The sequence below is a fragment of the Triplophysa dalaica genome, chromosome 11 (assembly GCF_015846415.1).
Source record: "Triplophysa dalaica isolate WHDGS20190420 chromosome 11, ASM1584641v1, whole genome shotgun sequence".
NCBI lineage: Eukaryota > Metazoa > Chordata > Actinopteri > Cypriniformes > Nemacheilidae > Triplophysa > Triplophysa dalaica.
In genome coordinates, this window is record NC_079552.1 from 4,597,069 (window position 1) to 4,609,667 (window position 12,599).

Here is a 12,599-nt window from a genome sequence, read left to right on the forward strand (position 1 = left end):
CTGCTGAAGAACGCTGGCGATGTGCTTTATTGTTCCAAGATTGTGGGGAAACACAAAATACAGAGAGAAGATGCAGATACGCTTGTTTCATGATATTTCTATTTATTTTACATAGTTGAATGAAATTGAAGTTTGTACAGAGATCCAGGGGAAACACTTTTGAATAAATCTGAATGTTTTATATGAACTCAAAATGAAAGCAGGCCTCCAGTTTTGTTTTGTTGAACAGCCCAACTTTTCTCATTATATAGCGATGCCAATTTTTGCCACAAACGCGTCAGATTGCTCTTTCAGTGCGGATGCGTAGATGCGTAGATGTGATGGCAAACAGATAACTGGATAACAGCATCTGCTGTTGGAAACTTGCATTAATTTTGAGCTGTCATTAAAGCATTTCTTTCTACTGCATAATGGTTATACATGATGTGAAAGTTTATTAAAAATAATTTATTTAAATGTTAATAACAAATAAAAATCTCAGCCCCTGAATATGCAGTGACCCCAAAAAGGCATTTGGACACTTTAACCACACTTAATTTATGAATATCATGGTAAAATTGCCATGTAATTTAAACCAAAATATTTACAGGTTCGCAAAAAGAATTTGTATGTGAACTTGAGTGGGACCAACTAAATAAATAAAAAATGCTTTAAAAAATACCAAAGTTTTAAAAAACTACCTTTCAAGATACCACTTGAATTGATTTTTAGCAATCAAACGCAATGGAACGCATAAATTAAATGTGATGCAAGTGGAGCCACTTTTTTGGAGCCACTGTTGCAAACACTTCTCATGCACTCAACGAGAGAAAACAACAATATCAGTGGAGTGCTGAAAGCCTGTTGAGAACTTGAGCTCTCTGAAAATACAAAGCACAGCATATCGGCAATATTTCAAAGAGAGAATTACTATAATGATTCATGATAAAGAGAAGTGGTCACACAACAAACTAAAAACGAAAAGTAAAAACACAGATCTGAAATTCTCACAGGTTTATACAGTGACAATTATTTTGCACAAAACCCAAAACATACAATTCAATACACAGATCTGTTATATGCAAATATATTTGTTATGAACCATATGCGTGTTACATTCTTAGCGTGATGACGGTCTGTATTCAAAGAAGGCATTAATAGAGAAATCAATGGAGCCATGATTGAAACGTTCCTCAGGGTTGTTTTGTGATATTAGACCACATTAACATTGAACTCTTAAATCCACACTTCAAGTAAGTCATTGTTGAAAGCCCTTGAGAAAAATATTGAGAAATGTTAATGCTACATGAACATCCATGCTTTATGAGTTTTGATATCTCTATTGACTTTACATCAATGAAACATAATTTACATGTATGCATTTATGATCATAATGACAATAAAAAAACAATGACTCAGACTGAACATACACGTCGAAAACTGACAGTATCAAAAAAGATGAAAGGAAAATAAAGTCTGAAATCAACTGTATCCGAGATGCTGGAAACAAATCTCTCTGCGTGCTAGACATGAACAACTGACCTGATCAATGAATATTTCAACTCTCAGGAGAGGTAATTTGGTACATTACATATAAAGATAGAAAGATACATGAATAAAACAGCAATTCACTTTTCACAAAATCAGCTTTCTCACAAAGGAGGAAGAAAAGAAAGAATGGTTCATTTATTAAAGGGATAGTTCACCAAGAAATTAAAATTCTGTCACACACCCTGGAGTTGTTTCAAACATGTTTACATTTCTTTGTTATGTTGAACACAAACATGTAATTGAAATGTAAAATAAATTCATTTCTGAGACATCATTCACTATACCATATTATGAAAAATTATGGTAAATTTTTGTTTTCTGTTGAATACCAAATGAGATATTTTTCATAAAAACAAACATATTTGGGTTAATTCAAATGTTTCCTACTATGGTTGTCAATGATGCCCAAGAACTAAAAATTCATCCAAATATCTTCCTTTGTGTTCTGTAGAACGCAGTAATTTATACAGGTTTAGAACAACTTGAGGGTGAGTAAATGACGACAAAATGATTTTTTTTGGCTGAACTGTTCCTTTAACATTAGATAATGCATTAGCTAACACAAACTAACAATGAGAAACATATTGTACTGCATTGTATTTAACTTTTTGGTAATTTTCTTCAATAGGCTATTTGTTAATGTTTGTTCATTGTGTATTAACTAATGTTAACAAGTACAACATTTTCTTTTAAAAATGCATGAAGAAAGAAAGGACAAAGTCAAATAGTGGAAAGGAAAATTAAAATAAGGCTCGAAGAAAATAAAAATTTGACTGATTAACAGACATGAGTACGTCATGCACCAAAAGCAGAACATGACATAACTGTCACCACCCACATAGCTTTCACGTAAAGAGTGAGGTCAGAAAGCTCAGATCCCTGCACCCAAGCGAAGAGATTCACCTTCAAACCGTAAATCCCATTGACATCTCTAGATTACCTTTAAAGATTCTAGATCATCAGTTCAAAGATATCTATTAAACGGGTGCCTTACAGAAAAATAAACCTAGTCTTATCCCCAACCCCTGAAAAACCACACGCAAATAAATAAATACATTAAGACACATTTCTGCTGTGTAATATCAAATAAACGAACATTAAAAGATAAATGATTTCTCTCTTGCTAAAGTGTGAATATGACGTTGATGAATTATAACAAACGAAAAATGTTCAAGTAACACGGAAAGACATTTTCTATACAAAGCAAAAGAAATCAGATAAATATTGTAAATGCACTCCACGACTCGTTCTTTGGAAAAACAAACCAGGAAAAAGACAAAATATACATACAAACACCAATATGAAGGTGTTTAAAGAGTCAGACTGGAAGAACGTTTATTTCCCTGTAAACAATTAAAGCTTATCTTGTTCGTTTTTCAACGTTTCGTGGCCAACACAGCCGGATCGCGATTACTTCAGCGTTCCCCGTTGTGTTTGGTCAAACGTGGCCATTTCGATATATTTTGCATTTATAAAATAACATGCTGTAGAGGCAGATCCCATAAAACAACTGGGCTTCCACGTTTGGTTAAAATGTCTTTAAGCTTGAACGGATCGATCAATAATATTCCTCCGTGCACATATTTTCAATGCATGAGGTGATGAACCTCATAATTCACGTTTCTTGTCATATAAGATGTATAAGAGCACAGTTAGTATCTAAGGTCTACCTTATTTCCATTGATGTATTTGTTCACATGTTCATTATCCGATTCAGATTGCATAGTGCCACCACCATTTCGTTTAACTTAACTAAACATTAAACTAACTTAAATATGCAAATGTCAAGCAAAATTCTCACTTCGACTGCATTCACACCTCTTCAGATCAATCTGTCCGTTTAGTTTTGTGTAATAATTTGATTTCATCTTTCACACCCTCGATATGTGAGAAATGAGTTGGTCACTAATATATGGAGAATGAACGTGTGAAATAAAGATGCATTATGAAACTGAATGACGTCACGCGGCTATACCGTCGCCCACACTGCATCAGAAAAATGAACCGCGTCCTGTCTTCCATCAGAGTATTGTGAGGCCTTTCACAAACACACAAAACTGGTGAAGTTTGATCAAACTGGGTCGTGTCTCAACTCCTAGCCGGGACGCCATACTTCTTTGTACAAGAGTTTAATGCTGAGTCTGAGGTTTGTGTAGATGAGCTGGTTCATCGCTTGGATTCTCGGATCGGGTTTGAGGAGATTCTATCCTTCCCGTCTGCCATGAGGGAACGTGTAATGGCAGTCACTGGGGTTGCATTTGCCCTGTGGACCCGGTGGACCGGTGGGACCCTGGATGCCTATTCCAGGAGGACCTGCAGAGAAAATGAATACAGGTAGTGGAAAACACAAGAAATGAATGGGAGTGCGGCTGGGCCATTTAAACTCTGTAATGCTAAAATGAGATTGGTTGGAATATGGTTGCCATGGTGTTGCTATGAGGTTGATAAGATTTGAACAAATCCCTAAACTCTTCTAACACAATGCGCTTTTTGTTTCAGTTCATTTCTGAGCTTGTTTCGCTTTAAACAGCAAAAAAGAAAGAAATCATAGAGTACGCGGCGCCAGGCGATAACGGCCGCTGCAAAGTAATAATGAATCAAGCGTTCAAGGCTCTTTTATTGTTGCATTTGAAGTCCAATAAGCCCACACTTTGTACCTCTATAACCAAAAGAGCTGTTCATTAAAAAATCCCATATTCATTAGTTGTATTTGGAAGCATTATCAGACTTTCCTTTAGAAAAGTACAACATTAAAGCACCAATTTAAATAATTGCAGCTATCTGTGCGCTGCAGATTTCAAGAGTGTGAAATTTATAAAGCACGGCAATCACGAACGGGTATTTATGAGAACCACAGCCTGGCTGACCCCGGCAGGAACACAATGCAATGGAATTTATCGTTCTGTATGATATAGTGTAATCAAGTTGTGAATTGTATGATATTTGAGAGATAATGTGACAATTAGTGTTAAAAGACATCAATGTACAATAACCTAAAACAAATGAGCTTGTTCACATTAGCATTTGTTTTTGAATGCTCTACTCATCTTTGATGTCATGGATCATGCATTAAAGAGAGGTTCTGGGTTAAAAACATGATACTTAAAGGGAAACTTCACTCCAAAATATGAACATTCTTTCATTTATTCACCTTTGAGTTGTACCAAATCTGTATACATTTCTTTGTTCTGATGAACACAGTGAAAAATATTTGGAAGAATGCTTGTAACCAAACAGTTCTTGGCCACCATTGACTACCATAGTATGAAAAATTGCTTTATCCATTTTTTTGGTTCTGTTGAACACAAAAGAAGATATTTTGAAGATTGAAGAAAAGCAAACAGTTCTTGGTCACCATTGACTACCATGTTATGAAAATTTGCTTTACAATTTTTTTGTTCTGTTGAACACAAAAGAAGATATTTTGAAAAATGTAGGAAAGCAAACAGTTCTTGGCCACCATTGACTACCATGGTATGAAAATTTGCTTTACAATTTTTGGTTGTTGTGTTGAACACAAAAGAAGATAGTTTGAAGAATGTGGGAAAGCAAACAGTTTTGGGGCACCATTGACTACCATAGTATAAAATTGCTTTACAATTACAATTTTTGCTTTACAGCACCTTTGGCTAACTTTCTCATTTTTTCTACTATGGTAGTCAATGGGGTCCAAGAACTGATTGGTTACAAGCATTCTTCCAAACAACTTTCACTGTGTTCATCAGAAAAAAGAAATGTATACAGATATGGAACAAATCGACGAGATTTTTTTTGTGGGTGAACTGTTCCTTTAATGTTCAAGGCTAGTATACGAGACATCCTGTCAATCATCACGGTAAATAGCACATCCCCTCGATTTATAAAAACTTAAAACAGTAAACTTAAAAACTATGCACACACATTTTTATATACATATATGTCATTTAAAATTGCAGGTACTGTATATGTATGTACCTGACGGGCCAATGGGTCCAAGTGATCCTGGAATGCCCAATCCCATCTGACCCCGTTCCCCTTTCTGCCCCCGATAGCCTGCAGGGGTAAAACACAAACACCCAGAGTCAGACATGTAGTGTGTTTCTTTGCCAAGCGGGGGGGATTGAATGTGGGGATGGTTGTGTGATTATATTTCATAATTTCTTCTTTAAACAGGCACTATTCGGCGAACGCTACACTATTAAAAATGATTAGTCTTACTTTAAAGGTGCTGTATGCAAAGTTTTATAGTGTTTTATAAAGTCCATGAAACTAAGACCCTGTTATATTTCCTATTTAAATAACATCTTTGAAGAAATGCCATGCCATAAAATGGCTTACAACACCTTTAAATTCAGAGTTGTACTTCACCAAACCGTTCAGTTCTAGACTCAGCTATTTTGAAGGGGTGAGTGGAAATGGTATTTAGAGACTCATCCAAATCTGCTACATTACACAGCTGGGCTTAGATCCGTCATATTTCAGCGTTTTCAGAGTCCTTCAAGAGTAATGACAAATTCATCGATCAGAAGCGTAAAACAGTGTAAAACTTTGAACTCCATTTCAAAGTGTTTCAGGGAGAACTGCACTCTAAAAAATGCTGGGTTATTTGTTTAACCCAACAGCTGGGTTGAGCCTGTTGGGTCATTTTGTTGGGTTATTTTCTCAGTGTTGGGTCATTTTTTGAGTAACCCAAACGCTGGGTTACCAGTCTGGTCCAATTGAGTGACAGTTGAGAGAGTAAACCCCTCCCACTCCTCGACGCATCAGACAAACTTTACCTTCGCGGGCATTTTGATCCACTTTATCTCGGAAAGCTGTTATTCGGAGAATAAAAGGTATGTTTTACGAGTTTTTAATGTATAAAACTATTACTGTAAAAAAAATGCAAGAGTATGCAAAATTCGGCTGTTCGCATTAGGTTTGAAAGTAACGTTACAATCTAGCTTCGTTAGCTTTGGATAGCTAGTCTGTAACGTTATGCCCACGTTGTTCTAATTTACAGCTTTTTAATCATTTAAACTTCCTTTTTGGTGAACATTTCCTCTGAAATGTGTGACTTGTGTGAGTCATTTAGTTAAGTAACTTACGCAACTTGATATTAGTTTAAGGTAGACAAGAGAGCGTCGTGTCAAAAGCAAGCATCCAGCTCATTTTTTTTATAAATACCGCTAATGTTCGGTGACGGAACTTAGATTTAAGAGTCTTTTAGACGAGAATGTAGTTGTTAAGAACTCAAATACGTGATTTATATATAAACATAACGCCTCTTTGAGATTTTGTTAAGACGCTGTCGGAGGTGTGAGCTTCAGGCTGTCAGCGGTCGTGTCTCCGTGGAGAGCAGCTCTATCTCGGCCATTGCTTCGGGAATAGCCGCTGGCTCTTATAAAGTTAGTGGTTAACAATGCGATATAGTTAATTTTGGGTATATGAGACGAACAATTGTTGCTCTTTTTAGACTTCTACTTATTCCCGAGTGTGTCGAATTAGTGAAGGGTTGTTTTAACGTTTATAATATTTTTTTTTAAGACTGTATTTCGCTTTCTGTACTAGATCCCACTCTTCTTTTTTCCCCCACTGACAGGTTGCAGAATAACAGCTAATATTAATGGATCATTCTATTCAAGAGAATGTCAACTGGAACTTGGATGTTTTCATAACAGGCTTAAAAGTAAACATTATTTAGGTAAAATGTTAATGTACTTCTTTATATGTTTATTATAATCCATTGTGCTCTGGGTAGGCCAGTTTCCTTACATTCTTCTCTTGTCTCTTCTCTTGTCTCTTTTCTTGTCTCTTTATAGATGAACAAATTGATAAAGAAACCCTCCTGCTGGACATCCACTTCCAAAAGTGCACACCACACTGTTGTCTACAACTCTCAGGAAAAGAATCCTCTTCAGTAAGACTGCTCCATGGATATATCAGGTTAAGCAGTGCTGAAACCGAAAGAACTAACACTATTTAAAATGTTTTGTGAGTTTATATGAAGAGGAAAGTTACGGTGTCCCTTTTTCACATCCATAACGCTTGTTTATTTCTTTTTTTATAGAAAACTTGTGCATAGACTTATATTTTATCATATAAATGCGGTTCTATCAACAAGGGTTTAGTAAAATACTTTTTATAGTGTTTTGAAGTGTTAAGTTGTCTAACTATTTATATTTACTTGTGCCACTTTAATAACCTTGTTAAATGTATATGTTAAAATCTAAACTAATGTAATTTATTGAAGTTAATTTTCTTTAAATATGTATAAACATACATTTCATCAAAGTGTTTTATATGCCATTTTATTGTTCATTGAGCATAACATATTGCATGTTTTTATGAATTCCTTTTGTCTTGCATTTTGATCCTTAATAAAACTATTGATTCTTACTGATGCCTCGAGTATTTCTCTGTGATTTTGTTATTATTATTTTTAAACATTTCGGGTTTGTTTTAAACCATCAATGTAATTTTTAAGCAAAAGTTGATTTAAATAAAACAACCCAGCATGTTGGGTCAAAGATTTAACCCAACTGGCTGGGTTAAAATAACCCAACGCTGGGTTTGTCCATATTTGACCCAATGTTGGGTTACCAAAATAACCCAAATTGGGTTGTTTTAACCCAGCCTTTTTTTAGAGTGTGCAGATGCTGACAGTGCACGTCACACACGGCGGGGCAGGCAGACCGAACAAACAAAAGTCATTAGCTGACGCTCATCTTTTAGTAATGTTTTCACACGCCGTATGACAGCAATCTTAAAATCATTTTCATAATGGCATGCAGAACACCGCCTCTGGTCAAAATAAACAGGCATTAGTAACATTAGTTTCCTTTGAGGCAGAGCACAATCAGTGAAAAACTGCATATAGCCGAAGAGATTTCATGTACAAATACACAAAAACTAACAAAATGATGAGTGCTAACTGTGATGAGAAGCTCACACAAACATACACGAACTACAGTAACAGACCAATGCGTCTCCATCATCTTCAGATGCATTCATTCAAAGACATTCCACAGGAGGAAAGCACTCTACCTGCGGCATCATATCACGTTTTCCTTTGTCTGCTCACAATCACTTCATTATGATCCCCGGTCGAGGGGGGCTTCATACTGCACAGTTCAAAAAACTGCGACAGGGGGCGCTGCAATACAATACTTGCCAAGTGCAGCTTGCAGCAACATGTATTTCCATTTTTCCAAGCTTAGATCTAACACACACTTAAAATCCCTTATTCTCACTTGGAGGAAAGAATGTTAACATCCAAAATATGACATAAAAACTATTTTTACATATACTTTGTCTGTGTAACATTTCCACAATTTAAAAATGTGCTCTTATCAACCAACAGCATTTGAACGTCTTGATATATATATAATATCATTTGGTATAATCAAGTCTGTTCTTGACATGCAGACACAGCATAAGAAAATCATTTTTAGTTGCAGCTCGAAGAAGAATTAGACACATTTTAATGAAACCAAGTTAGAGGATTTTGTCCCCATAGAAAACAGCTTTAAAAGAAGACCCATGTTACAAAGGGATTAAAAATGAAAACATAATCACAATCAGTTGTGTTACACAAACACACAACACATTATACTTGAGCTCATGAAACACTCGCATAAGTAGGTTTAGACATCATGATGCAGGTTTAACTCAGACTGCACGAACAATGTATTTGTCATTTTAAGAAAAAAAGTGACCCAAAACGAAACACTTTAACTTATGGAACGTATCTGCAGAAACATGAAAAAGAAGTCAAGCTCAACAGCACCATAAATATATGACAAAAGAGCACAAACAGTTCGATTAAATCCACGGAAGTGTTGCATGTCCAATAAACACGCTTTCTCTTGCAGTCACAGGAGAGAGAATATTCACACCGCCCGTTCTCATTTACTTCACGAGAAACGAAAATTTCACCCTAAGCGAAATAACCGAAAGCATAACTCGGATGTGTGGCCGAGATACTTTTCTTCATAAGCTATTCATTTGAGCGCGTAACGTGAGAAAACGACCAAATTGAGGATTCCAGCAGAGAACGACGAGGAATAATGAGAAAATATGACTTGCAAACTTCCTTCCGACCGTGTAGAGGTGGAAGTCAACACGTGACAAATTAAAGAAACTGCTGAATTTCTGATATACCAACTTTATAATTTCCTCCTCCTGCCATTGGGTTTGTGCCTGCTGAAAAACACGCCTCTCCAGGCAAAATCCACAAACAAATGTGCCACACAAAGTGAAACAAAGTGGCCTTTTAAAGCTTCATCTGCTGTTATAAATGCAGAAGAACATGCGTGTCATAATAATAGTTGCCATATATTCATCTAACGCAACCCAAACTGTGTGTTTTCAGGGTGATCGATCAAAAGACACGTTATAAGTGTACAAGGATACAATATACAGTCTTGTAAAACGGCACGTCCTGACAACTTTCAGGGTCCTCGGGAAGTCAGACAGGAGGGACGAAACCGAACAGCGAGTCATTATTGATGAGAGAGGCTGGAGAAGATAGTTGCCTGTCTTTGACGAATGATCAGAATTCCTTATTTTCTCCCTGTGTGTGTTTCTTTTTTGCAAGGCTTAATCCAACAAAGTGAGATATTGCGAGGCTTTTTTCCATCTGCTCACTTCTTCTCTTTATCTTTTGTGCTCTCATAAGTCTGTCCAGGGCGATATTACATTCTCCGTTTCTGGTTTGGTTCTTCATCCGTCTTCATATGTCCCGCTTGGCTCTCGGCACCATACGCCACTTTGTCATGCAGCTACCTGCCTCTCTGACGTAGCTATAGAAACCTGTGAATCCCTCGCACCCAAATTTCAAAACTCACTGTTGCATGGCACTCCGTGGCTTAATTTCTACAGATTTGTATGCTTCCGTTCTGTTGGCGCTCAATTTCGGTTTACTTATGATTCAAAGCTTCCTTCTGGTTTGGTGCAACTATGAGAAACCTTTTTAAAAACGTCTGACGCAGTACATCCGAAAAAAAAGATGAATACAGAGATTCTCATATTTTTCGGACACTACCTTCTTTCTACTATATCAAGAAAAAATGGAATCCTTAAGAGACAAGCATTGCTTAAAACTGTATAGATATAAATGTAAAGCTTGTCGGAGTCTTAGAGATATAGTCACGGTCTTGCGCATCTGTGTTTTTGTGTTTGCCGAGACCATCAGAGGAGCACCGTAAAGAGATCTGTGTATTTTAGTCTTTTTGGTTTTGGCTCCTACCTTGAGGGCCTTGAGGACCTGACTCTCCAGGGGGTCCTGGGGAGCCATCATTACCAGGTGGTCCAGGAGGACCCTGTCGACCCTGAGCGGCTAAGATAGCTGCCGGTGTTTTCTGCACCAAGCTTTCTGAATACCTCTCTGAAAAAGAAAAAGAAAACGGTTAACCTCGTAATTTCAAACTTTGTTGTTTTTAAGTATTTAATATTCAAATATTTTATTGCCATAATGCATATATGAAAAAAATATTGTAGTATTGTAGTTCTATAGACATAACTTTCAAACTGTATGTCTTTGGTACGTCATTATACCCAATGGACCTTTTGTGTACCAGTTACATTTTAGGGATTAAGGGGGTCACAAAACAGCCCTATTAAGGATACAAAACATTTTATTGTACCTTAAAATGTACACAACAGGTCATTACGATACAATAATATAACCAAAAAAGGTACAACTTTATATTATGTTTTGTATACATGTAAAGGTACAAAAAGACCCTTAGGGTACCACCCCAGCAACAGAAAGGGTACAATGGCAGGTATTATAACAGTATATCTGTACGAATGGTCCTCACAATGTAGGATTTACCAGAACCGCACAAGTACACACACACGCACAGCTGAAAGGTAAAAACCAGGGAACACACAGAAAGGGGCCTGACAGGCGGCAGATGTACCTTCAAACAAACGCAATACTTCATTTCGGATGAAGGCTTTAATTTCCTCCAAGGCAGCTGTATCGCCCTGCGAAAAAACCCAAAGAGAAATGAAAGAAGAAACGAAGGCAGAGAGGAAAAACAAACATCAGCACAACATGATTTGCAGATTTAGAAAGCGCAGCTACAAAATGGCAGCGCTTCATGTTTTATTCATGTTGAGAAATGTTGGAGTTCTCCGAGATAAAGGATGGATGGCACATAATGGTGTAATCACCATCTCTGCTCTTCATGAGCGCAGCGCTGCACAGGAGGAGGCCTGAATGTTGAAGAACACATCGCCGGAAAACAAACCGATTCCCTCCAATCAAAAGAAAACCTTTTGCGGTTCAAGCCGTTCTGTCAAACTCTCACAGAACCCTGCGATGGGACCAACCTCAGAGCGCCCGAGGCCAGATCTTTACCTCAACGAGGTGCGTGCTGGGTTGAAATAAACTGGGCAAATGAACCCACGATCTGTAGAAATGTTCACATCACTTGTATTAACGCACTTTTTAACACAAGCCACTTTGACGCCTGCACAAAGAGCGTTGCAGATAGTGTAACGGAATGGTGGGTTGTGGGTTTTATGTAATATTTTTGGTTATTTTAAATAATCAGCCGCAGAAAAATCAAGAGACGATTCCAAATTTTTATTTAAGCAGCGTTTCTAGATGCATTGTGGCCATTCCAGTCCAGTGTCTGTTGAATTTCAACAAAATCAAACCTCAGGAGTGACAAACTCATCCAACAGCAATGTGAAAGACTGACGGCATGACAAGACACATGAAAACTGTGATAAAATCAACGCTACCACATAAAAGAGTGATTTTGTAACTTTTCCTAAACGTGACACTGGATCACAAAACCAGGGGAACATTTTTAGTAAAAGACAAAAATACATTGTATGGGTGAAAATTATAGATTTTTCTTTTATGCCCAAAATAATTAAGGTATTAAGGAAATATCATCCATCCATCCATCCATTTTCTACCGATTATCCAAACTACCTCGGGTCACGGGGAGCCTGCGCCTATCTCAGGAGTCATCGGGCATCAAGGCAGGATACACCCTGGATGGAGTGCCAACCCATCGCAGGGCACACACACTCAGTCATTCACTCACGCACTCACACCCTACGGACAATTTTTCCAGAGATGCCAATCA

General features: G+C 37.2%; 1 protein-coding gene and 1 long non-coding RNA gene across 4 annotated transcripts in view; one reads left to right on the forward strand and one right to left on the reverse strand.

Moving 5' to 3' along the window:
* Positions 1 to 4: 4 nt before the first annotated feature.
* Positions 5 to 12,599, reverse strand: part of LOC130432065 (collagen alpha-1(XIX) chain) — a 123,250-nt gene continuing 110,655 nt past the window's right edge. For all 3 annotated transcript variants that reach the window (XM_056761298.1, XM_056761297.1, XM_056761296.1), the window contains 4 exons: positions 11,415 to 11,481; positions 10,739 to 10,876; positions 5,485 to 5,562; positions 5 to 3,843 (listed from right to left, as the gene is read on the reverse strand). In XM_056761298.1, the coding sequence (XP_056617276.1) occupies positions 3,734 to 3,843; positions 5,485 to 5,562; positions 10,739 to 10,876; positions 11,415 to 11,481 (393 nt within the window). In that variant the 3' untranslated portion in view covers positions 5 to 3,733. The remainder of the gene's footprint in view (positions 3,844 to 5,484; positions 5,563 to 10,738; positions 10,877 to 11,414; positions 11,482 to 12,599) is intronic.
* Positions 6,097 to 8,094, forward strand: LOC130432067 (uncharacterized). Its single transcript, XR_008908401.1, has 3 exons — positions 6,097 to 6,344; positions 7,091 to 7,192; positions 7,311 to 8,094. It is a non-coding gene; the product is annotated as an uncharacterized LOC130432067 (long non-coding RNA).